The sequence below is a fragment of the Manis javanica genome, chromosome 11 (assembly GCF_040802235.1).
Source record: "Manis javanica isolate MJ-LG chromosome 11, MJ_LKY, whole genome shotgun sequence".
Taxonomy (NCBI): Eukaryota; Metazoa; Chordata; class Mammalia; order Pholidota; family Manidae; genus Manis; species Manis javanica.
The window spans coordinates 114,296,690-114,321,995 of record NC_133166.1 but is presented as its reverse complement, the minus strand read 5'-3'; the positions used below and the strand labels follow the sequence as shown (position 1 = coordinate 114,321,995).

General features: G+C 53.7%; 1 protein-coding gene and 1 long non-coding RNA gene across 2 annotated transcripts in view; both read right to left on the bottom strand.

Annotated features, from left to right (window-relative positions):
• LOC140844573 (anthrax toxin receptor-like) overlaps window positions 1-25,306 on the bottom strand; it is a 49,322-nt gene that overhangs the window by 1,889 nt on the left and 22,127 nt on the right. The window contains exons 3-13 of the mRNA XM_073217470.1: window positions 8,796-8,867; window positions 7,556-7,637; window positions 7,412-7,445; window positions 6,339-6,418; window positions 6,188-6,256; window positions 5,740-5,820; window positions 5,591-5,651; window positions 4,951-5,043; window positions 3,774-3,843; window positions 3,101-3,191; window positions 1,351-1,575 (exon numbers count right to left, since the gene is read on the bottom strand). Coding sequence (XP_073073571.1) covers window positions 1,351-1,575; window positions 3,101-3,191; window positions 3,774-3,843; window positions 4,951-5,043; window positions 5,591-5,651; window positions 5,740-5,820; window positions 6,188-6,256; window positions 6,339-6,418; window positions 7,412-7,445; window positions 7,556-7,637; window positions 8,796-8,867 — 958 coding nt within the window. The remainder of the gene's footprint in view (window positions 1-1,350; window positions 1,576-3,100; window positions 3,192-3,773; window positions 3,844-4,950; window positions 5,044-5,590; window positions 5,652-5,739; window positions 5,821-6,187; window positions 6,257-6,338; window positions 6,419-7,411; window positions 7,446-7,555; window positions 7,638-8,795; window positions 8,868-25,306) is intronic.
• Window positions 14,874-19,842, bottom strand: LOC140844572 (uncharacterized). Its single transcript, XR_012123111.1, has 2 exons — window positions 19,252-19,842; window positions 14,874-16,379 (listed from the first exon to the last, which is right to left on the bottom strand). It is a non-coding gene; the product is annotated as an uncharacterized lncRNA (long non-coding RNA).

Genomic DNA, 25,306 nt, shown 5'->3' with positions numbered 1-25,306 from the left:
GCCAGTGTTTGCTGGGAGAACTCAAGGACCGAGGGGCAGCACCGTGTCCCTTAGGAGAGAGCCGCCCTAGTGCAAACCCGGCAACTCTTAGTTTGCAAATGAGGCTGCTCCCCAAAAGGGCAAGAAATTCTATCACCTCGCCTTCGTTCCCGGGGCAGCCCTCCTTAGAGAAGCCTGGCTCTGGCTCAGCCGTGCACACAGGAGGGGGCCTGCTCTGCAGCAGAGGGACAGAGCAGGGCCTTGGGTGTCCACCTGAGGGCTCGCTGCATGTGGGTCTGTGGCCGGCTGGCTCCACCTGCCTGCACTGAGCCCACCCTTCCCCGTGGGTCCCCGGGCAGACATTCAGCCTAGGATGCCTGGTGCTGCTGCAGGCGTCTAACAGGGGGTTTTCATCAGCACCCTGTATGTCTTATGAAGACAAGAGATCCTCCCCTTCCCTTCCTGCTCCTCCCCGCTTCCTCCGCACACCCTGAACCGCCCCTGTGCCCGGCCCTCAGGGAAGTCCACCCGGCACCCTGGCTTCCTGTCCTCAGGCCCCCAGTGTGCAGACCTCAGGCCTTCCGGCATCTTGCTGGGGCTGCCCCCTCACACCCCCGGGGTCCTTCCTCCCACAGTGCTCCCGCGCCTGCCCTTGGGAGCCCAGCTAGCCGGGCCTCTGCACCCGCCCTACCCGGGGCCCGCCTCTGCCCTCTGCTGTTGCCCTGGTTAGGCAGCAGAATGGCCACATGCCATGAAGGTGACATTTTTCCCCAGTACCCCAGGGACCAAGGCCCATCGAGACACCAGTCCTGGAGCTGCCATGGCAGGAATGGGGCCACTTCACTTCTGTTCCCTGCCCAGACTGGCGCCCAGCACGACCGGGTCCTGAGTAGTGACTGGGAAGGAAGGACAGGGCTCCAGAGATGGGCAGAGGCCATGTGTGTTTTTAAAGGCACAGCTGCCCCAGAGGAGAGCAATCGGGGGGCACCTGGCCCTCCCTTTGGGGCCATCGCTGCCCAGGCAGGGTCTGTGCTTTCCTCCAATCCACAGCAGAGGCCCCTCCCTGGCCTTTGTCCCTGTGGGTCCTTCAGAAGCCTGAGTCAGGGCCTGGGGTCACTTCTCCTCAGGGGTAGGGCTGCTCACAGGTCCCCTCTCTGGGCCAAGCCTGAGGCACAAAGCCCCTCAGAGGCCAGGCTGTGTGCCCAGGAATGGGAGGGCAGCTCTGAGGCTCCATGTGCGCAGGTGATGACCTCAGAATTGACGGGAACCTTCCCACAGGCGGAATCCCGGGGCAGCCAGGAGTCCCCATACTTTGGGGGGCTGGCTGGGGAGTGCCTGGGCCACAGGGCTGTGTAGTCAGGGGTCACTCACACTTTTACTGCGCCATCGCCAGATACAGCAGCAGCACAGCACCAGGAAAAAGGGCAGCGTCAGGAGGGGCACAGCCCAGTAGAGAGAGTGTAAACTGAGGAACACCCCTCTGGGAGGCCCTCCATCTGGCTGAGTATCCTCTGCGTCTTCCGGCCCACCATCTGGAAGGGCTCTTCGTTGGGCAGGCGGTGGTGTGGCACCCAGTAGGGCAGGTGGGGTCCCCTCCTGAGGAAAGCACACGTGCTAAGTCCTCGTGCACCTGGGCAGCTTCCTGTGGTGCCCGTCACTTGGCATCCCACCCCACACCTCCAAATCCACCTTTCCCCCTTACACTCAGATTGCCCCACTCTGAGAGGCCACAGCGGGACTAGGAGCCAGGGGCTGGGCCCTGAGGGCCCCTGAAGCACCCTGCGCCACAGACCCTGCTCAGAGGCTCTGACCCAGAACCCTGCCAGGGTGTCCGGCGTCCTCCGTGCTGGGCCACAGGCAGCGCCCACTGCATGCCCGGGCTGACAGCACAGGGGCCTGGGGAGGTGCCCCCCAGTGAAGGCACACAGGGGGTACAGGGGGGCTCCTGGGGCCGGGATGAAGGGGGACTACAGCATCAGGGCAGCACCCTGGGTCTATCTCCCCATAGCCTGGCCCTCCCTGGCCCCTTCCCAGAGCTGCTCAGCCCCTCTGAGCTGCACTTCCACATCCGGAGGAGCGAGTGAGGGGACACCTGTGAGGTTTAGGGTTCATAGCCCATCCTGGTACAGGGCAGGCCCGTAGGGAATGGGGGCTTCTGTCCTGTTCTTACTCATAGTCACGGAGAAGCCCACTGCATCTGTGCAGTCAGGGGCTGCAAGGCCTGAACCGGTCACCAAAGTGCGATGCTTCAGGGAAGGGGGAGAGGGACAGGGCGAGGTGGACTCCGTGCCAAGGAGGCGGGGCCGAGGAGAGGGGAGGCCAGGCCAGGGCTGGGGGGAAGCCACTGTGCTGGGAGTAGACACCGGTTGGCTCCTGAGTTCTTCTCCCAATGTGCCTGTTGAAGGGCGCTTGTCACCAGGTGGGACCCCAATGGGCAAGTGGGTCAGTTCCGTCTGCTGCCCGGAGCAGACATCCAGGGATAAGTATAAACAGACATGCCCAGGAGTGTCAGTGCTGTCGGAAGCCAGGCTTGGGGGCAGGGGCTGTACCCACAGCAGGGCCGGAGCACCAGTGCAGTGGAAATTCACCTCCACTACGCAGGGCCACAGGGGGTCCCAGCCTCCAGGGCTCCTGGGTCTGGGACCCCAGTTTTGAGGGCCTGGACTTTAGCTCCCTGCACACAGCCTCCAGCCTCCACCCCCACCTAAGCCAGACCCAGAGGGAGCTCTGAACTCCCCACCAGGAGACCCAGGCCAGGGAGGCGGCAAGGTGGAAGTCATGGGGCCCCTCTCAGCACTGTCCCAGAGTCTGCTTGGAGCTCCAAGTGCGGGGTGCCATGTGCCTTCAGGGAACCTGGGCTTGCAACAGGGCAGAGGAGCTGCACAGCCGCAGACACCTTCACAGGGGTACCCCCAGGACACTTCTGCAGCCTGAGCGGGGGCACCGCTCCCCAGGGAAAGGCTCAGGGGCTGCCGTGGCTGTGAGGTGCTGCCCAGGTGCCCAGCTGCCCAAGCGACTTGCTTGGCCTGCCCTGGACACTGTTCCTGCCTTTGGCTTCCCAGTGTGTCTCCCTGTCTGGGGATGGACAGAGTACAGTCCCAGGGGGTGGCAGCAGTCTCACCCTGGACATCGCACAGGTCCTCCTGCTGATCTCTAAATCCTTCTTGATGAAGGTGAGGCCATTATCCAGGCTGATATCGATGAGGACGGCGCTAGAACACAGAAAGGGCAGATGGTTACCTGCAGCCCAGTCGGTGACCCGCAGCCCAGACAGCACCGTGCATGCGCTTGGCTAAACCTGCTCCCGACCGTGGTCCTCGTTGTAACGGCTCTGATCAGCGGGCCTTCAGGACCCCGAGTAGGGGGCAGCACGGGGCAGGAGGGCCCACCCCAGGGGAGATGAGGCCCCCTGTGCAATGAAGGCTGAGCAGGCCGTGAGGAGCCCTGCAGGGCCCAGATGCCCTCGTGGCCACGGGCCAAGTGGCGAGGCGGGCTGTTTGGTGTCACCTCCCAAACTCTTTTCCATGACAGAGCATGCTGGCTTGGCCCTGAAAGGTGCCTGGGCCACAGGTACCGTCCCTGGGGCCCGGCACCTCCTGCATCCTGCCCTCCTTGACAGAGCCTGGGTGACAGGGGATCACAGCCCCTCAGGGGACCACCCGCATAGGTGGGTGCAGAGGAAGCCCTGAGCCCTCCCAGAACTGGTGTGAGCAGCTCCTCCAGAGGACGCATCACGCACGCTGGTCCCGCCATAGTGCCCATAACTGACCACATTCCCTGAGCTTTACGCTTACCGGCCCTGATTATTCATCTCCAGTCCTGGGCAGGTAATGGAGGTGTCTTCCACCGATACAGCCTTCATTCCTGGAAGAAAGTGACACGCAAATAATGTCAATGGACGTGTCCCCACATCCCCGACGCCCCTCCTGTGGCCCTTGGCAAGCAGAGCTCGCCCCTTGGCGGATGTCGGCTCCCGTTCTCTGCCTGCCTGGGAGCACCTGCCTCACAACAAGTGCCGTGCTGCTGACCCGACTGTCAGATCAGCTGCGACCTTCTGAACATTCTTACCCCTTTGTTGGAGCTCAGAATGAAAACTCAATGCTAAGTATGCTCAGGGGAAAGGATTGGTGTCTGGGTGGGGAAAGGCTAGGAGTAAATGGGCAAAAATACCCAAAGCGGTGCAAACTGACTTTCCCATTGGATGTGCCCAGTCCGGAGAGGAGGAGGATGGGACGGCAGCCCAGCACGCAGAGGGGCCTGGACAGGCATGAGCGACTGGAAAGGAGTTTTCAAACCAGTATTACATGCACGGGATGAATTCCCATTTAGGAGTGTCCTCTCTAATTTCTCTTAAGAGTGTCTTTCACTTCCTTGGTTAGGTTCATTTCTAGGTATTTTATTCTTTTTGATGCAGTTGTGAATGGAATTGTTTTCCTGATTTCTCTTTCTGCTAGTTCATCATTAGGGTATAGGAATGCAACAGATTTCTGTGTACTAATTCTGTATCCTGAGACTTGGCTGAATTCAGATATTAGTTCTAGTAGTTTTGGAGTGGAGCCTTTAGGGTTTTTTATGGCATCATCTTTCAATCTCAAGTGAACACACCATCCTGGCAGACCTGGCAGAGACTCAGAGCCCTGGGGCTGCGTCGACTTCCCTCCCACAGACTAATGGACTCGAGTCCTTGCCTCCCAAGGGAAGGGAGAGCCCAGGAAAGGGTGGGGGTGCATCTCTTAGGGTGCACCCCACCCCACACCCCGCCAGGGCTACAGGACAGGCTGCTCCCGGGGGTATGACGGTGCTGGGGATCGATTCAGTCCTGGGCACGAGCGGCAGGAGTCCAGGCGCCCAGTCAGTGACCCCTTCCACCGTCTGTGCTGCTTGTTTTTGGGGTGTGCACAGTGAATGAACAGCATGGGCCCTGGTTTGCTGGGGGACAGCTGTCACCAGGGGACAGGAGGAGCTGCTTACGGATGATTTCCTTCCCAGTGCGAAACTGACAGACAACGTCATCGTTGCGAACGCCCTGCAAACCTTTTCCAATAACCTTGACGGTCTTTTTCCCTGCAAGAGTAATATCCAGATGTCTGTGTGGGGAAGGGCGGCGGTATTTCCCTCAGATCACAGCTATGGCAGGCCGCCCCCACAACACATTTCCCATGAACCTTTGGAGCGTGCAGCTGTAGCTGAACCCACATCTGGGCAATCCCCTGGCCAAATCTTCTCCTTTCGGTCATTGATGGCGTACTTCCGGGAGACTGGGCTGGGTGCAGCCTTAGGTGCCTCTCCCCACTTCCCATGACCCATGAAGTCCATCCATTAAAGACCCCCAGCCTAGTTCCCTCCATAGGTGCAAACCCAGCCAGGGGTTTCTGCTCTGAAATCCCAACGTGCCCCCTAATGGGCGCAGGTAGGGACCAGGCAACGGTGACATTATACACATTCACACCACACGTGCCACACACACACACACACACACACACACACACGGTGCGCTCATACACACCACACAGACTGGAACCACATACAACACTCCCACCACACACATGGCACATTCACAAAACACACACACACACACTCCTGCGTTTACAACAGCGACCCCAGTTATTACCTCTAGTGCACAGAGAGGAGAAGTCCACAGACGTAATCTCTACACAAGACCTGGCTATGAGCTGCAATAGAGAGAGAGAGGAGTGGCAGGGTCACGGGCGTGGACGGCGGGGGCGCGGCGTGCAGCCCCCTCCATGCCCCCTCACTCACGGGGTCAATGATGTCTTCCAGTCCGCTGTATCCAGTGTCCGTTGCAAACACATGATCCGCTTTGCCAGCAATTTCCAGGAGCTAAAAGGGAGAGGAGACAGCCTGGGCCCACAGCCAGGGGTGATGACCCAGAGGTCCCCATCCCAGGACACAGACACGGAGGGCTACACCCTGGCACCTCCAGCAGCCCACGCTCAGGGGAGGGAAAACACTTCCACCCTCACCTCTGCTGTGTAGGTCTTACACAACACTTGCTACTCATTCTGAACGGCCACCTTGCACATCTTTCAACTCCCTGGGCCCAGCCTAAGCGGACAGGCCCCCCCGTACTCCCCAGGGACCTCCTGGTGGGTGGAGGCCCATCGTCTGGGCGACCCTGAGAGCACCGTCTTTGAACCTTTCCCCAGCGAGGCTCCCAAGGGACCCCTCAGTCCCTCCTCAGAATTACCTGGTATTTCTGGGAATCTTGCACACCCACGAAATACAGAGTTGCCCCCAACTGCCTGGATTTTTCAGCCTGAGAAAGAGGAAGTGTTGGGTATAATAAATTTGGTCCAAATATGTGGACACAAAGTCTGGTAACAATGGGCTTAACTCACTTCAACTTTTGTCTCCGCAAAGGATTCTGGTAGGAGTGGTCCACCTGTCAGCGCGATGATGAGGCTGGGGACCCTCTCTCCTGCGGGAGAGGCAGGGCGTGACTGGGTCAATGAGAGCAACGGCCACCGGCTTCCAGGACCCGTGCACTGCTCCCCACACCTCACCCTCCTGGGGAGAGGCCACCCCGACCTGAGCACCTGCCACCCACATGCCTGGAAGGCTTTGCAGCTTATCATGCAACAAGGAGGGCCTCCAGCCCAGGACCCACTTTGCAGATGAGGAGACTGAGCCCAGCTTAGGGTTCCTCCTACAGAACTGTCACTTCTCCCAGATGGCACAACCTTAGCCCTGAAAGGCAACGCCAGCAATTTCACAGGACAAGCACCAGCCTTCCAGGAGAGCAAAAACAGGAGGGGGCACCCCTACTGTGCGCGACTCCCGCCCGGCCACGCAGGCCCGTTCCAGCTCTGGGCCTCACCCACAGCTCTCCCGCGGGCACCTGCACACCCAGGCTCAGGGCTCGAGTAAGAGGCAGGTGAGCAGTAGACCCCCTCCCAGGCTCAGTGCCTCTCCCGGGGCCACACAGCTTCCCTAGACCCTACAGCCAAGGTGAGGATGCTTCTGGGACAGGCACAGTCGCTCACACTGCGGGAGACCCAGAGCAGGAGCCTCAGCCCAAGGGCGGGAGCTGGAGGGAGAAGGAGTCAGGGCGGAGCGCCTGCTCAGCAGGGGGAAGCGCGGGCTCCCTCCTCACCCTGAGGCCCCGCCGCTCCAGGACCCTCTGGGTCTCCCCCTCTCTCCTTCATGCAGCCCGGCTCCAGGGCCAGCGCCCCCCACTTCCTAGGAACCATGGCGTCGTCCGCGTGACCCCTGGCTGTGCTGCGGAACATCACGGGGTGGCTTTCAGCCCCACCCCTCAGAGCGGGAGGCTGCCGCTCAGAGAGGGCAAGCAGCTGGTCCCGGCGTCAGCGCCAGGACGCGGCCTGGGCAGGGCCGCCCCGGCCTCAGGAAGGCCCAGGCCTGGCTCTTTCCCGGGACTCCACCGCCAGGAAGGAGGAAGCAGCTCCCTTACCTGCAGCACGTGTTCTTTCCATCTGCTCATTCGCCTGCAGCAAAAGGAAGGAAGATGTTGGGGGGGGACAGTGAGACGACCCAGTGATGACCCTCTGCCAACCTCATAAAGCAGAGGCACATCCCAGAAATCTAGATTCCGTACCCTTTTCAATCCGTGCTGCATATTTATGGCTCCTGAAGGTATGACATTCAACAGATCGACAAGACCAGTGTTTATTTTATTTCTGAAAAAAAAAAATCAGAGCAGGTGGGAGATGGAATGAGGGGTTGCCTCTTACAAGCGGCCCCAGGCTGCCCTTGTCCGTCTGCACGAGCAGCCCTGCCGGGACGGGTGAGGGCCACGTCAAGCAGCCCTGGCCCGGCCCTCTGCCCCGTGCCTTTGGCATTGGCTGGCCTGGTTCCCACCGTCCCAGTCCCGTATCCGGTGAGTGGGGTGGGGAGGGCACGCGTCTGTCTAGCCCCATAGGTGTGGCCTGGGCTCTCTGCGCTCAGCTCTGTCTAAGCCGTGCAGAACTGGGGACCTCACCCCGGGATACACCCTGACTGCCCCCGGTGAGTATGGGGAGATGCCAAGTGTGATTCCATCACAGTGTGACTGGCAGCACGACCGCCCCCCGGGGGCCCTGGTGAGGGCACACTGTTCTCCCACCCTTAAGGCAGAGCTTGGGAAGGTCACCGTGGCCCCTCCTGTCCACGGGCCCTGGGCCCCTCCAGTGCAGGGTCCTCGGGCCGTCTGCTGCTCCTCCCACTCCCAGCCATTTTCCTCCATGAGAATCTGAACCTCCCTGCTACTCAGAAGCTCCATCCCCTCCCGCCTCCCGCCTAGACCCTCCTGGGATGCAGGCCCACGGGGCCTTCCTCCAGCACCCTGCCCCAGCCTGGTGTTCAGGACCCACTCCTGGGCTCCCCTCACCAGACTCGGGGGGAACACGCTCCCCTCCACTGCAGCACCCACACTTGGGTGATACCATCCCTTCGTCCCTGGTTCTGACTGTCCCCTCTTCCCCAGTGGCCCGGGGCAGAAAGTGACACACAACCGCAGGTGCCAGGCTGTGTCCCTAGAGGCCCCCACATCTGCTCCACCTGATCTGGGAATCTTCGCAGTCGGCCTGCTCTAGGGAAAGGGTAGAGCACGGAGGGCTGGGCTCGGAGGGGAAGAGTCTGCCTACCAGCACAGGGTCCGGCCAGGGCCAGTGCACAGGGGGCAGCGGGGCCCCCGTGGCCAGGGCTGAAGGTCAGGGTGGGCAGAGAGGGGAGGGCCCAGGACACCGTGCCTTCACACCCGTGCGCTCCTCGGTGTGGCTCAGGGGCCCCCTCTGCTCCCTGGCCCTCCCTGTGGCCTGATCGCTGGGTCTGCTCTAGGGGATCAATGAAACACTTACCTGTCCGAGGTCAGCTGCATATTGACGTGGCCTTGCGTCGAGTATGTAATGAATGACATGCGCTGTTCAGGGCTTGGGAGGAAACATGGACTTGTGAGCAACTATACACACAGGGTGAAAGTGATGCTGATGTGCAACAGGCAGGGGGCGCCCCCCAAGTTCCCTGCTCTCCGTTCTGTCTCTTAGTGTGGAGCCCATTTCCTGGACTCCACAAGTTCTCATCACTTTAGTGAAGGATCATGAGGCCCGGCAGGCGCGCAGCCCTCCTGTCAGAGTGCGGCAGAGCGCCCTGCGGACCCAAAGCCCGGAAGTCTGTTTCCCTCTCTGCCTCTCTCTCTCTCTCACTCACACACACGCGCACAGGGCTGCTGCGTGCACAGGAGACAGGCAGCTACCTGCTCTTCACGAGGGCCTCCCTCGCTGGCCGCCCCTCTCCCCTCCTGACAGATTCTTGGTCCTTTCCCTTCTCCTCCTCCCTGGACGATCTTCCCCACCTCCCTCCCCCTCGCCTCAAAGAAATTATGCTCCCTCCTCAGCCATTCATATTTCCTAATCTGTGAGGGCCTCCAGGGAAGATGTGCCCCTGAAAACAAGGACAGACCCCCAGGAAGGAGCCACGCAGGGCTGCAGAGATCTTAGGAAACAAGTGTGATCTGTCCTTCTCTCCTGTTCAGAACACTGCCCTGAGCTTTGCGACCTGAGGCAGGCCCGGGTCCACTGCATCTAAACAGCAAGGCACTCAGAGAGGAAAACGCCCTGCAACACAGAGCTGAAAAGCCGTACTTTTTAAATCTGTTCACCAAATCCTTCAGAATGCTCTGTATGTACATCCAGTTGACTACACTGCGTGATCTGAAAAAGAAGAAGACGTGAGTCAGAGACGGAGGTGCATGTATCATGTGAGCAGAGTTGCTGCCTTCCCTGCCTTCCACAGGCCCTTAGCAGGCTCCTCCGTGAGGGCCCCCAGCTCCTGAAATAGCTGAAGCCACCACAGCACCGGGAGAGAAATCACTGGGTTACCCTCGTGGTGACTTCATTCAATGTGAGTGGCAGCCACTGACCAATCTGCCCTTCGTGGGAGGGGACAGGGGACTTCTCGGATGAGGGGCTTTGGTGGCAAACACGGGTGGTTGATCCTGCTACCTGGGAATGTTAGGAAATGAGGAGGGATGCATTGGTCGGTAAAGCCTCCAGATTCTATAACACAAGAATGTGAGAGCTCACAGGCAGCCACAGGGCCCTACGTTCCCCAGCAAGGAGGCAGTAGGGAACAGGGCAGACGCGTGGGCTTCTGGCACTCAGGGCTCCAGCCACGATTCAGCGCCCCCCTCCTAAATGAGAATGGAGACACGGGCATCAATAGGCAGCTCCACAATTAAACCTCGAGGCCAAAACATCCTGGTGATATAACTCTTCTGGGAGAGTGGAAGTACAGAGCAGAATCATATAAGGGAGCTGAGATGTAACAAAGCTAAATTCTCTTCTTCCCCAGTAAGGAGATCACAGAGAATATGTAACCTCAAGCAGCAAGAAACAGCATAAAGTATAAACATGCTGTAGTGTATAAACACGTTATTAGATACATGGTCACAATGTCAAAAAAATAAAATCTGGAATACTTGCAAATGGCTGTCTCTGAAGAGGAGGATCAGAAGGGGGTGGTGTGGGCAAGAGCCTCAAGGTGTGTGTGTGTGTGTGTGTGTGTGTGCGTGTGTGTGCGTGCGTGTGTGTGCGTGCGTGTGTGTGTGTGTGCATGTGCGTGTGTGTGCGTGCGTGTGTGTGTGTGTGCGCGCATTTCTAATGTGTTCTATCTTAAATTTATGTTCAAGCATTTCCTTGATAAATTTAAAAATGAAATTACAGACAAACTAGTGGCATGATGTGTGAAAAAGACAGACTTGGAAGCTCTAAGCCTTAGTTTCCACAAAGAAACACTGACCAAACAGAGGCTTAAACTGGAAACACTATACTTCCATGGAAAACAATCTACAAAGGTAGGCAGAAACCGAGGGAAAAAGAAACAAGAAAATATAAGAGGAGCAGAAAGCAAACAATAAGATGATACAGCCAGGCCTTACACACCAAGCATCACTCTAAATGTGTGTGGCACCGGGTGGCTGAGCACATAATAAAACCCAAATATTTGCTGCTTACAAAAGACTCATTCAGTTCTAAAGATATATGTCGGTTAAAAGTGAAGTGATAGAAGAAATTCTATGCAAGCGGAAATCAGAAGAAATCAGCCATAGTTAAATCAGATAAAATAGGCTTTAAGCCAAAAATGGTAACAAGAGCCAGTGAAACAGGATTCTGGGTAAATGGTGGAGTAGAGAGAGCCTGAAGTCACCTTCTCCACCAGATCTACACTTACACACAGAGTCTTTCACCCTGAAGAAGAGTGGAGACTGAAGTGACCACCACCTTTTATACAGAGAGGGACAGAAAGATCACGCACACATGGAACCCCAAAGCAGCAGGAGACACAGAGACGCAGGAACCCCAGGAACCCCAATCCCAGCACAGCAATTTCCCCGCCTGCTGATTAAGGGGCATGCAGGCCACAGATCTGGGCCATGTGGTTGGAGGGACTGAGTCCTCTAGAAACCACATGGTGGCCTTCAATCCTTTTCAAGAGGAAAGTCCCAGGGAACAAATGCCTGGGGCATTCTTTCTGCCCCAGGGAGTCCGCAGAGAGTCTGTTCCTTGAATGTGACCGGACAGTCCCTGCTTCCCTCTCTCAGAGCCTGGGGCCCCCTACTGACCCCAGGGACAGCACTGTTCTATGGCAGCGACTAGAGCAGGTGGGCCACTCACGAGTCTAGGACGAAGTACACGTCGTAAGTGCTCCAGCAGGATTCCCCATCTGCTGGGCTCTCCTGGAGCCTGGAGCTGGGGTCGTGACCTTGGTCCTGGGTGGGGTAGCGGAGGGTGCTCCTGGTGGTCGGGAGCGGAGATGGCGGCAGCAGCAGCAGGAAGACCACCAGCATGGGGCCCCGCATCCTGGGGCCGCTGTTCTTGCCTCGGCCCAGTCCCTGGGGGCCCAGGCGGGCCCCGTAAACTGCAGGCCACCTCAGGCCAACACCTCCTCTGCTTCCTCGCGTGCTCAGGGTCCTCGGCACTCCCGACCTCAGCGCTACTCACGCTCTGATCAGTATACCTTGCACCTGCCAGCAGCCACCTGATACCTGCCCTGTGGGTCCAAGTAGCAAGTGGTGGGCTGTGGGGTGATGGCCCCGCTACTTATGCACCTTCACCCCGCCCTGCTGACGTAGGTCCATTATGATGGACAACAGGTTGCCCTGGTGACCTTGTGAACTGCAGCTCTGCCCGGTGCTCTCCCTGTGGGCATCCCCAGGCAGGAGTTTGAAGGGGCAGTAAGATGAGGTCTCCATTTGTCCCTTATCCCAAACCCTCCCAGGGAGTCTACAATTTCAAGGAAACCCGGCCCTTTGGTAAACTGACAGAGGGCAGCTGAGGGCGCCTCCACACAGACATCACTGAGTGTGGGGAGGTGGAGAGAAGAATGCTCTAAGTTTATTTGTGGGGACACTGAAGTCACCCAAGGGATAGAAGGATCTAGAAGAAGGCTGTGAAAGCAGGCCAGTGTCCTTTGTGAATGCGGGACATTCCAGTTATCTGCTCTGTGTATTGAACCATCGCAGACCTAGGGACATAAAGCAGAAAAATTTCATATGCGCACAGGTTCTGTGGATTAGAAATTCAGAGATGTCTGAGCGGGCACGGGTTGACTTTCCTCCATGGAAAACCCACTTGCTCTTTCATGTAAATTCTGGAATCATATCATACATTCTCCACTCTCCTAAACCTCTCTTAGTATTTTAGCAAAACAAAGTTACATATGTAGATACATTTGGAGGGATTTGAATCTGCTGTCTGGACCACTCCCACCAGTGAACATCAGGCACCCGCCCTGCTTCCCTCCTTCGGGGCAAAACCAGCCACGGGTTTCTGATCTGAAATGCCCAGGTGCCCCCTACTGGGTGCAGGCAGGGGCGCACAGAGGGGGACGCAGCTCTGAGGGCCACCCTGCCCCAATCCCAGCGTCGGCTGCAGTGAAGGCTACTCCCTGGTGCCCGGTGGTGCTGGGGACGGATTAGTTCCTGGGTGTCACTGGCAGGTGTCCAGGCTGGGCTCACTGTGGGGAGGCAGCCCGATGCGGGACGGTTGTCACTGGAGGAAAGGAGGGCCTACTTACTGGGAATTTCTCGTTACCAAATCTGAATTGACAAATAACTTCCTCCCTGTTGTCTACATCTTGGAAGCCTTTTCCGATAACCTTCGATTTCTCGTTAACTGCAACAGTAACATCCATATGTCTGTGCGAGGAAGGGCTGAAGTGTTTTCCTCAGATCACAACTATGGCAGGCGGCCCCCAAAACAGAACTCCCAGGAACTTGTGGGGATGTGCCTGCATCTGAACCAGCCCCCGGCCTACTTCCCTCCATAGGTGCAAACCCAGCCAGAGGTTTCTGCTCTGAAATCCCAAGGTGCCCGCTAATGAGTGCAGGCAGGGACCAGGCAACCCCGACATAACTGAGAGAGGAGCCAAGACCTCCTGGTGAGTCACCCTGGGTCATGTCTGAGCTGCACACGCACACCTGGGGGCCTGGGGACTTTCTGCCGCCTGGAGTCAATTGTCTAACCCTCCCCCCACCCCCGTCTTTCTGGGGGCCTACGGCAGAATGGAAGCCAGAGAAGCCAGACCCGTGCTTGAGGAAAGAGAATGTGGGGTTTCAACAGGGTACGTGGCTTCCCCCAACACTTGGCAGTCAGAGGGTCAGGATCTGCTGTCCGTGCCCAATCCAGGGCCACAGAGGATGCCACCTCTGCTCTAGACCCGGCTGAACAGCTGTCACGCAGCTCCTCTGGAATGCCCTGGGCTCTTGTTTTCAACGCGTGGGGCTGTGACTGCTGAGCCTGAAACCCTAGAGGGGACCTGGCTGGCCTGAGCCTCGTGGGGAAGTTTGGCCACAGCCTCTACTCGCATGTCTGAGACACGCAGGGAGTGTGGCAGCTGAGGGCAGGGCTGAGAGCCCAGAGCGCGGCAGGTGCCGGCACTCCTGGGAACGGTGCACAGCGCCCCTCTGCTCCGTGCATCGTCCCCTGCCTTGCGTCCCTGCTGCCCTGCAGGCCCTGCTCTTGACCGCTTGTCCTCTTGTAGGAACTACAGCTCCCAGGGGTCTGGTTCACCCTGGGAATTGTAGGTAAGTGGGGGCAGGAGGATGGTTTCCGGGTTTTGAGCAGAAGAGATGTTGAGGTAAAGGACTGTGCTCTGCCCAGACAGCTGCTCCCTTTACATGCTATCTGCCCTCACCCTGTGCCTCCACCAGTAAGAACCCCAAGGAGAAAGTGACCCCAAGAGTGAGCACAGCCGGCTTGCAGGCAGCTGTACTTCCCCCGCTGCACTCCCGCTGCCCACCGGCTCTGAGAGCGCAGAGGGACCTGCCGCCCCAGGACAGAGACAGATCCTTTCTGGAAGGGAGGGCACTCTTTCTGGGAGAACAGTTACATACCAGGCTGCCTGGGCTCCAAGGACAGGGGACTGAAGGCGGGCGGCTCCCCGGGAAGGCCAGGTGGAGCTGGGCGGTGAGGAAGGGTGGCTGACCACCAGGACTGGCAGGGGCACAGAGGGAGGTGCCTGCCCTGGGGCGGCCAGGTGGGGGCTAGGGCACCACGTGCTGCCCAGCGCAGGTTTGTGGAGAGAATTCCCACACTGTGCACCCACTGTTCACCTGTGTGTCCCCTGCCTGCAGCAATTCTACTGCTGGGACTGATCCCGGGAGAAACCCTGCCCCACGCCCGCAGAGAGGTGCGCTTGGGAAAGCCCCCCAGGGCGGCTTGTAGCAGCGTCTCCTTCAGAACGATCTTACTAGTGGAGACTAATGACATTAATTTGGTCCTTCAACGTACCGGACTGCTGTGCAGATGGCTGCAAATTACAGGACTTACAAACCAGCAACAAATGGAGGAGAAAAGTCGAATTAGAAATAATTGGGAGCAGACCAGGTGTTGGATTCCCCTGAGGAAGGCGCCGCCCCAAATCACTCACCAAAGACGTTTCTTGATGCAACAAGCAAGAGGAATTTATTCGGAAGCCAACTAGTTGGGGTCCAAGTCAGCCTGTCGCAGCAGGTCTCAACGAGGACCCTGAGTACTTACAACTAAGTGGTTATATAGGATTTTCTGAGGCATTTAGCCCTAGAGATTTACCATGGTTACAGATTATGTTGTAGTAACAAGATAACAATACTACATAGCAAGATAACAATACTACAAAGGCAGTAATTTTTCAAACCTACGATTTCTGAGTTGGTGCCACGTCCTGGGGGTGTAGCAAGGTAGGGTCAGCTTTTATGTTTAACTAACCGAAAGGTTAGCGCTGCCAGTAGTCATGATTGATTAACTTGTTTTTCCAGAGGAGTTACCTGGTTTCAGTTGTTCCCTCTGAGTCATATATCAGAATGGCTTTTTGGGCTTCAAGATGGCTACTCTTAGGCTAACTTATTTCTCAGGGAGGTTGGGGTCCTACATTCCCCACTTCTTTTTCTGAACATTCTAATCATGGAATGTTGGTTTCTTCTTGATGTGTGAGGGTATGATACTGTTGTCTCAGCATTAGCACCTGCACAGCACTTACTCTTTCTCTAATAAAGGTTATTACTCGATTTAAAATGCAGGGACCTAAGGTGAGGAGCAATATAAAAATAAGCAGGGGTCCTGTCAAGGTGGATATTAGAGTTGTAAGCCATGGGGATCTAGAGAACCAGGATTCAAACAGGCTCTGGTTAGCTTCTCGTTCTCGCTTTCGCTGATCTAATCTTTCTCTCAGTTTAGACATTGAGTCTCTTACTACTCCAGTATGGTCTGCATAGAAGCAACATTCTTCTTTTTGAGCTGCACACAATCTACTTTCTTTTAGAAATAGTAAATCTAACCCTCGTCTATTTTGCAGCACTACTTCAGAGAGAGAGGTTAGGGACTTTTCAAGTTTAGAAATAGACTGTTCTATAGTTCTCAAATCTTCATCGATAGCTATTCTTAGTCCTTCGTAATGTTGGTTTCCTTGTATAATTGCAGCTGCCCCTGGTCCTACTCCGGCTGCGACTCCTACTCTTAGTAATACAGCTAGAGTGAGTGAGACTGGCTCTCTTTTATACTTTAGTTTAGGTTCTAATTCTGCCACGAATGATAAGTCATCATGATACATTAGTCTGGGTACTAACTGGACCATGATACAGAAATCACGGGAGGAGTTGAAGGCAGAAGTAGAGACACATGGGGTCACTCCAGTGTTACAAGCCCACCATCTCTTGGGAGGAGGGATTAAATACCTGTTTTTACCAGGGAAGGCTATGGGTATGGTCTCATTCTTTCTTCTACAGATAGAGACTCTAGCTGCTGCTAGGAAAAGGGGCGATGACCGCTCTGGCTGCTTCGTGCTGAGAAGGGGGCGCAGTAAAGGGTGCAGCTAGGTCTCCATCACTGGTCAGTTGAGAGGGCTTCAGAAGGCTGGTGCTTCTATTCTGGGTTTCATTTTTATTACTATTTGCAGTTTTGTGGCTTCTAGGCAAGATAAAACAAATTGTGTTATTAGGTTATGTAGCAACATCTGGAGTTGGATTTTTTATTCTGGAAGGAGGCTACATTATTGAAACGATACTTCTCTCTAAAATCACTCTCATTTTTAAACTCTGGAGGGATCAAGTAGAGAGAAGGATGTTTCAATTCTGCTCATAAAGATAGTCATTTACTAAACTGTTGTCAGTTTAAGAGAACAAGGTTAAAACATTTTACCAGCAACATTTGAAACAAAAAGACACAAAATCATTTTCTTTAGTTTATGTAATCTTATGTAACTAATACCTGTTCTGCTGAAATCTAGTTCTTTACCAGTTTAGGGATAATACTATAAATGACAAAAGACTTACAAATGACAATGGTTAAAGATCTGATGAGAGCTTACTGTAAAACAGTTGACATAAGGAAATTCTGATATTTCTGTAATACAAAACATTTAGTAACAAAGTTTAGCATCATTCTCTTTGACAGTGCTTTCCTGGTAAATAAATATATATATATCAGATAAATAAGCCAAATTAGTCAAATACTTTCTCTAGTGAGAAAAAATTCTTCTGACATGTTCCAGGGGCCCTCTGGAAAATATCAGAGTTAACTAGAGGTAAAAGCACCTTTTTGCATTTAATTTTTTTAGAACTATCATTACACATTTATTGTCTATATACTCAGCACAGTAAACAAGATATCTTAAAAAGTGGGGCAGCAGGGGAGATTGCTGCTGTCAATTTTTAAAGACAACATACAGAAAGTCAAACTAATTCTAGGTTACTAAGCATTCTTGAGAGAATGGTAGCAGATGGTAGATTCTTCTGCTTTCATCTTCAGGAGGGGAAAAAAGCTACAATAAGAATTCATATTTAGCTGAAAGAACTGTCTAAACTCAAGGCAGAGTATAATATCACCAGGCATACAAAAGACTTGTTAGAGATACATACAAAGAATGAATATGGCTATAGTCAAATTCAACTTAAAAGTTAATAAGAACATAACTCAGCATAAGTGTCTAAGACCAGATACAAAAAAGCAGAGAAAGTGCTTAAGTTTACAGGTCTTCCCTGAAAGCTTCAAGAATGTTTTACTCTTTAATAGTAGATATAAGCTGCTATGCAAATTCTATTAAAAGCTCTAAGATTATTTGCATTAAAAAATATGGAGAGTCCCCCATGTTTTTTTTAAAAACATACAGCATATAAATTAAACAAGAAGACCTGGTGGTTCTCAAAAAATCTATTACAACTTTTCTCAAAAGTGGTCACACGTTCGTCTATCTAAACCTTTACAGTGAAACCTGTTTTTCTGGGAGAAACATAATCTTGTCCAGATTCTACAGTTTAATAAATTTTGGTTTGTTAACTAAGTGCATTTAATCAGCTGAAAAAAGCTTTGTTACTATTCTGCTTAGGAATTCAATTTTTCAGGCCATGCAATCATTTTTAATAACAAAATATTTCAAAGGCAAATAAAGGTTATACAGTTGTTAACAAACTTTAGCTTTTAGTCTCTTTAACATTACGATTTCATGGCAACTCACTGAGACTTTAAGCATGAGAAACTGCTGTGATCTTTCAACATTAAGAGCAGACTAACAGTTAAAGAAAACTGTTTAACTGGAAATGAGATTTTAATTTTGCTGTGCACTTGATATCAAGACTCACTTGCTTTAATTTCACTAGGCACGACTATATCTGTAAGAATATAGTAATTTATTCTTCATTTGCCCCATGGTCCCAAGCACATAAGCCGGTGAGAATTATGCCTGGGCTTGCCTGCGGCTTGACTGGGTTTATCTCCCTAACCCTTCCCCCAAAGCAACAGGCTGAGCGGATCTTCTACAACAAAAGGCACCACGCTGTTTTCTCTCTTTGTCTCTCTTTAAATAAATAGCTGTACTTTAGAACAAAGTTACTTTCTTTTATCACAAAACACATTCTACAATTTCTGCAACCATGAGCTTCACAGCACAATCTCCCAGCAAACACAGAGCACATCTTCTCAACTTAACAAAACTCTAAGGCTTTAAGTTACTACAAAGATTCTCAGGCTGCAGGTAGGCATACACACTGCAACACACAATTAAAAAGGTGTTCACTTGCCACACTTATCCAGTTCACTTACCTGCAACAACTATGCTAGCCTACTCACAAGACCCCCACTGAACACTAGACAAAGCCAAGCTTCTAAGCATTCTATTCTTAAAAGATTTAGCAGATAACATGACTCAAATGACTCTAGGTAAACTCAGGCAGCCGACAACTACCAGGACATGCCCGCCTCAGGCAAACTCAAATTAGCATTAATGCTTAACACTTTTTTATCAGGTTTTCTGGAAGTTTTAGAACACTCAATTTTCACAAGCGCTTGTCTTTAAATCAATTTCATTAATACCATCCGGAGGTAGAAAGATATATTCATTTACACACTTAGGGGGTTGTCTGAGTCTGTCCCATTGTCAGTATAACAATTATTAGGCACATGAAAGACACAAAAAACAGAGACACACACAGATTAGACACACAGCGGCCGCTTTTTGTTTTTTCTCAGATTTTCAAACAGAAACCGAAAGGAATCAGAGGGTTGATATTCCTGGCACCTGAAAATCAACCCTATCTCATCAGATTCACCTTGCCAGAAAAACAGACGGGAGGCTACCAGGCGTCCCTGGCCTCCCAACCTCCCCGAGGCGTCCCCCAGGGTTGCAGCCTGCGGTGCTCCTAGTACGTCTACCGACCGCAGTCTCGACCCCTTTACGGGATCGGGACAGCTGCCAGACAGTGGGTACCCCTTTTCAGAATTCTGACCGGTCTCACTGAAAAACAGAAGACAGAACACAGACAACTCAAGGCGCCACTAATCTTACCTCTTCCTCCAAGAGCGACTTCGGGAGTGAAGCGGGGTGAACGCATGATCCCGGACGAGCCCCCAAATGTTGGATTCCCCTGAGGAAGGCGCCGCCCCAAATCACTCACCAAAGACGTTTCTTGATGCAACAAGCAAGAGGAATTTATTCGGAAGCCAACTAGTTGGGGTCCAAGTCAGCCTGTCGCAGCAGGTCTCAACGAGGACCCTGAGTACTTACAACTAAGTGGTTATATAGGATTTTCTGAGGCATTTAGCCCTAGAGATTTACCATGGTTACAGATTATGTTGTAGTAACAAGATAACAATACTACATAGCAAGATAACAATACTACAAAGGCAGTAATTTTTCAAACCTACGATTTCTGAGTTGGTGCCACGTCCTGGGGGTGTAGCAAGGTAGGGTCAGCTTTTATGCTTAACTAACCGAAAGGTTAGCGCTGCCAGTAGTCATGATTGATTAACTTGTTTTTCCAGAGGAGTTACCTGGTTTCAGTTGTTCCCTCTGAGTCATATATCAGAATGGCTTTTTGGGCTTCAAGATGGCTACTCTTAGGCTAACTTATTTCTCAGGGAGGTTGGGGTCCTACACAGGGAAACTCAAGGAAGCTCTGAAAGTAAGTAGTGGGCAGGAAGGAAAGAGTCAGGAAAACTACACAGACACAGAAGCTCAAACAACACACTGCAGCCGGCAGCCTCCACGCTTCAACTGCTTCAACGGCTGTTGAGGGCAGCGCTCGGGTTTTCACAACTAACTAGGATGTGCCTGGAGGTGATATCAAGCCATTTAAAGGAGATTAAACGCCTTACACGGGTTTTAAAAGGACATGAAAGCACATAATTAATCTTGGAAGGATTCCTGTCCCAAGTCATTTGTCGCCACAAATCTTTTTACATGTTCAAAAGTTAACTCACTACAAAATTCAGATGAGGAGTTTCTCCGGATGCATGCGCCAAGGAACCTCTGCAATTACACCAGCAATTTTTTAAACAAACTGTGCAGTGTTTCAGGGTGACAGCCTAAGACAGCATCATTTCCCTAAGAGGTAAAAACAAGATAAAGTCTTGGCCCTCATCGCTCTTAAGTGTTTTTCATCTGCCAGACAGACGCAAACGTGTGCCAGTAGATCTCTTCCCGCCTCAACTTCCTACATCCTGAAGGCAGTAAGAAGCGACAAATGCCTGTTCCTCACTGCAGAGCTGACAACCCCCAAATGACGATTTTACATAATAAAAGATGTTTACTGAGGCTTACAGATTCCCTGGTCACCCGCTTCAAAGGCAGCTGGCAAATAACAGATCCAAAGATTAGCAAATTAAGGCCAGTAAACAATTTCCCTAAGGAGAATGCTAGCTCTCTTGGGCCTCTGGTACTTCCCGAGACACCCAGAAAATAGCAGATGAAAAAAGACTAAATCCGATGGCAGCTGAACAAGAAAACAGACTGTGCCAACCTGGACTCACTCTACCACCACTGAAGCAGCTTCCATGGGCCCTGCCTAGAGAAACACGGGTGCATTCTGGCAGTGATCACCCGCTGTCCAGCCCAAGGGGGGTCGGCACTCCCCAGTTAAAGGCATTCACCTTACCACAAACAGAAACTACAAAATCTCATCTGTAAGGGCCCTAAACCCTACGACATTATAGACAATTTTAACTCTACAAGTTCTCTTACAGAGTTGAACACCCAAAAGTGAGTGCGAGGCGGTCTTCAGTCAGTAGCCCCGGCTCCTCTTTCTGCGTCTGCCTCTGCATGAATCAAGTGACCTGGAGAAAGTTCTCTCATCTCTTTATTTATCCCCTTTTCCCTGCCAGGTACAAAATTAGGTCAAAGCCACCAATTCTTTTGGAAAATAAAATGAATTTCTTAGATTGGTTATGTCTACACTGTCATGCAAATACCTCCTGGCCACTGCGCAGCTGTAGCCAACCCTCAAGTACGTACGATGCGGCTCGTGCCCATATTAACGCAGGAAACTGTGCACCTTTACTCTGCACAGGAAACACCCTTCCCGGAGAGGCCGGCAGACCCAGGGGCTTCCTGAACAGGCTCCTTTAGGGGTCCCCAGTTTCAAATGTGGAAATCCTTAGCAAATTAACATGCCATGCAAGTTACAAGAGCATACACTATTTTTTCATTAAGGAAAACCAAACAACCTGTCTGGCGCACTAATGTTGGGGGGACGTTGTGTATTTTCCTCGGTTCTTGTCCCTGGCGCGACAAAGACATGAAGGGCAGAGACACAGTAGTGGAGCAGAGCACAGGTTTTATTTAAAGTTCCTTAAAGAGAGAAAAAGTGCAGCAGGCAACCTCAGCGAGGAGAGGCGCCTTGAAAGGTTGGAGAAAGTTTAAGATTAAAAGGTTACACACTTAGAAAGTGTGGGCGACCTCAGAGAGAGGAGTGCCCTGAAAGGTTGGGGGTTCCCCCTTTTAAGGATTTTTCAGGAATGTGATCATGGGCTGAGGGTGCAGACCTGTTAAGCGGTCCCTGAATATTTAAAATTAACTTAATACAGGAAGTTTACTGCTCTGATTTCTCCTGAGATAACTGGCCTCTGGGTCTGAGAGCCTATCAAACAAGACCACCTGCCCAGCCCCCCAGGTGGGCTGAGTGCTTGTCTGCTGAAGAGGACGTTAGGAATCTTCCTCACTTCCTGCCTTTTACTGTGTTGTTTATTGCTGGGCCTGCGTCCCAAATTCCTCCCATCTCCTCCCATCTCGCATACCACCAGGCACAGTGTGGCTGGACGGTAAGTGTATCTGTGTGTGTGTGTGTGTGTGTGTGTGTGTGTGTGTGTGTGTGTGTGTGTGTGTGTGTGTGAGAGAGAGACACACACACACACACACACACATTTCACATATTGTTCAATGAATGAGATGAATACATTCCCAAAGTCTAATGAGCCCTGGACCGGCCCAAAACTTCCGGAGAAAACGCCAGTGTTCGGGTCGCTCCGTACTTCAAGCTGCTGCTGCTGGGAGGCGGCGAGGTCTGCGTGGGAGCAGGCAGCGGGGTCCCCGGGAAGGGCGGCCCTCTGCGGGTGGTGCGCGGAGTCTGAGGCCGGAGGCGGGGGCGGCCGGCGGCGCAGGGCCCCGGCGGTGTCAGCCCGCGGAGGTGCCGCCCCAGCGGCGGGGGCAGGCGTGCGAACTGGGGGTCCGCGGAGCCCGGCGCTGATGGCATCCGCTGGGGGCACGGAGTCGTCGGTAGCGGCCGCCACCGCCCTCCTACGACGCTGCGCTCCCAACAGCCGCTCCCGCCGCCCACCGACACGGCCCGCGGCTGCCACCCCCAGTCCTGGGGCCGCCGCCCCCTCTTCCCAAGCCGCCCGCCGCCCGTGCCCGCCCGCGCCGCCTCCCGCCTCCGCCCCGCGCTGCCACCCTGCGGGCCCTGCTCTGAGGCACATCTAACTCAGAAAGGGTCAGCAGACAGTCTCCAGTGCCGGGGGTCCTGACGGGGCATCGGGAGGCTTCACGGGGGAGATGAGGGGACAGGGCAACATTCCAGGCATTGCTCACAGTTTAAACCGGGCTTAGCCCCGGGGGGGCGCTGTGCTCCTCGGCAGGGAGCAGCTGTGAACTTGGAGTGCTCTAGGCACCGGAATCTGGCGGGATATGTTGAGTGGAGGCCATATGAGGGTGACAGGGGTCGGCAGCCCCTGGAGAGACTATGGGCGGCAAGAAATTGGAGAAAATGTCAGGGGCTGAATCGTCAGCAGTCATCTGTGGAGTACCTGCTACGGGGTTTCCTGGGTCCTGGGAACCAGCCCCTGCCTCCTGGCAAATTGCACCTTGGGGGAGACCCACAGCCAGTACAATGGTGGAGAGAAACGCCCAGCAGGCTGCTTAGAGGGAGCAGAGGGCGCCTAACTACGACTGGGGGGCATGTGCCCAAACCAGGGGACAAGGGAGAGACCACGTGAAGGGAGGGCGGCTTTGCAGGCAGAGGGAGCAGCCTGTGCACAGCCTGAGCGAGTCTGAGGATCTAAGGAAGGCCAGGGCTGAGAGACAACTGCACGCCAGCCAGGTGGTCAAGGGCGCAAAGGGCTCATTGGAACCATTCACACAAACCACATGCTCAGTTTTCAGCATCCTTTCGGCCCTCGGAGGCCTGGGTTACATCTCCTTGCATTGCATCCCACGCACACACTGCAAGCATCCTTCAGAGAGGAGAGTTCCGTTTTCTGCAAGGTTATACGAAGGGACTGCAGGCCTGAGCTCTCCCATGCACTCGCTGTGTGACCCTGGACAAGGCACTTTACCTCTCTGTGCCTTGGTTCCATTATCTGTAAAATGGGGGTTGGCCTAGTATCTCCCTCACGGTGTCTTTGTGAAAATTAAGACATTAAAGGACCTAGCAGTTTCCTGGCAGATAGGAAGGGCTTAAAAAATGGAAGATGCCATATGATGAACAATTCCATGTCCAAATGACCATCTAAGAAGGTGGAAGTAGTGAGAAATGTGTGTCTCAAAGTATAAGCCGAGGTAGTGGGGGCTATACCTGGTCAGGGTGTAGTGGGTAGAAGAGTTTTCCATCAAGAAGCAAAGCCTTTGTGTCTAGGGGGAGAGAGCCTGGCTTGGAAATCCTCCCTGGCTGGGCAGGGCAATCTATTGTTTTATCCTTTGTCACCAATGAACCCTGCCGACTGTCACCAATTATCTTGCCAATGGGTTTCAGCCCCGGGCAAGTTCACTATGGTTCAATGTGACCAAAGAAATGACAGTAGAGTGTTCTTGGGGTGAAAGGGTTATACCCAACTTTATTTCCACGGTGGCAGGTCAATCGCTAATATCCATCACTCAGCGTGAGTCTGCAGGAAGCAAGCCGGTCTCTGCCTCTGGGCCTCTCTGCCCGCAGTCATCCCGCACAGCCGTCCTCTGGGCCTCTGTCCTCAGCGCTGCCACCACGCCAGTTCTCTGATCTGCTCTCCTGCACCTTGCAGCCGTGCCACCGTATCACCCAGAGCCCTAGGCAGTGCTCTTTATGTAGAGTCAGTAGCAACGTATTGCTCACACGTGTGTAGTGAGCAAGCCAGCCAGGGCCAGTTGAGGATCCTGGCCACAGGAACGTTCATTTTATCCACACACGGAAGCTGCTGTCCCTCCAGACCAGACTGCACAGACCTGGGTCAAAGCTCACGTGGGTGAGGCTTGGCCTACACCCCAAGGTCTCCTTAGGCCTGTGGGAATTCATGGTGGTAAGTAGGGGAAATATTGGCAAAAATGCTTTCTAAAAATATCCTTGCAGGGAAGGGACAGGAAGTTGTGAATTTGTAAAGAACAATGACTGCTCTTCCCACTGGTGTGGCAAATCTGTAAAGGTGAGTAGATCACAAAAAACACCCTTGCACATGCACACCTGCTACCTGGAGTTTTCTTAGGGTTGATGAAAGAATTGGAAACAGCAGGACTGCCAACTCAGCCACGAACAGCTCTAAGCTCCTTAAGACAGAAAACAGGAACTGGTGAAAATGTAAGGCCACAGAAGGTGTTGGGGGTGCAGCAGGGAGATAAACGTGTCCCTGGGGTGAGGGGCCTGGGTCCCCACACAATGCTACCCTGGTGTGACAAGCAAGGACCGGCTTCTGGCAGGCTCGAGGAGCAGAGGCCCATTGTAGGACAGTGGTCAACCCTGCAGGGGCCTGAGGCCAGGGAGGTCTGCCTCCCCAAACAGGTGCTGTCAGCCAGGGTGACTGGGGGTGCCCAGGACCAGTCCAGAGAGAACTCAGCAGGCCCCAAGCCCCAGTGACCTGGCTGTGCTTCCTCTGAGAAGCATCCTCAGCAAGACATCAGAGCGTCTTTGGGCCACATCCAGGCCACTGGGGTTGGGAAGTCAGATCCCGGGTGGGGACGAGCCGTGCTCACTCGTGCCTGTGCGATTCGCCTGGGGCACGCCTAGTGGCTTTGTCCTCCTGACCTGCTCCACGAGGTGGCCCCCAGCCCACAGTTCAAAGAGGCCTGAGGCACCCTGGAGACAGTGGGAAGTGAGGGGCCTGCCACCTGCGGCACCTTGGCCCTCAGAGGGAAGAGGACAGGGGACAGGGTTCTCTGGGGCTTG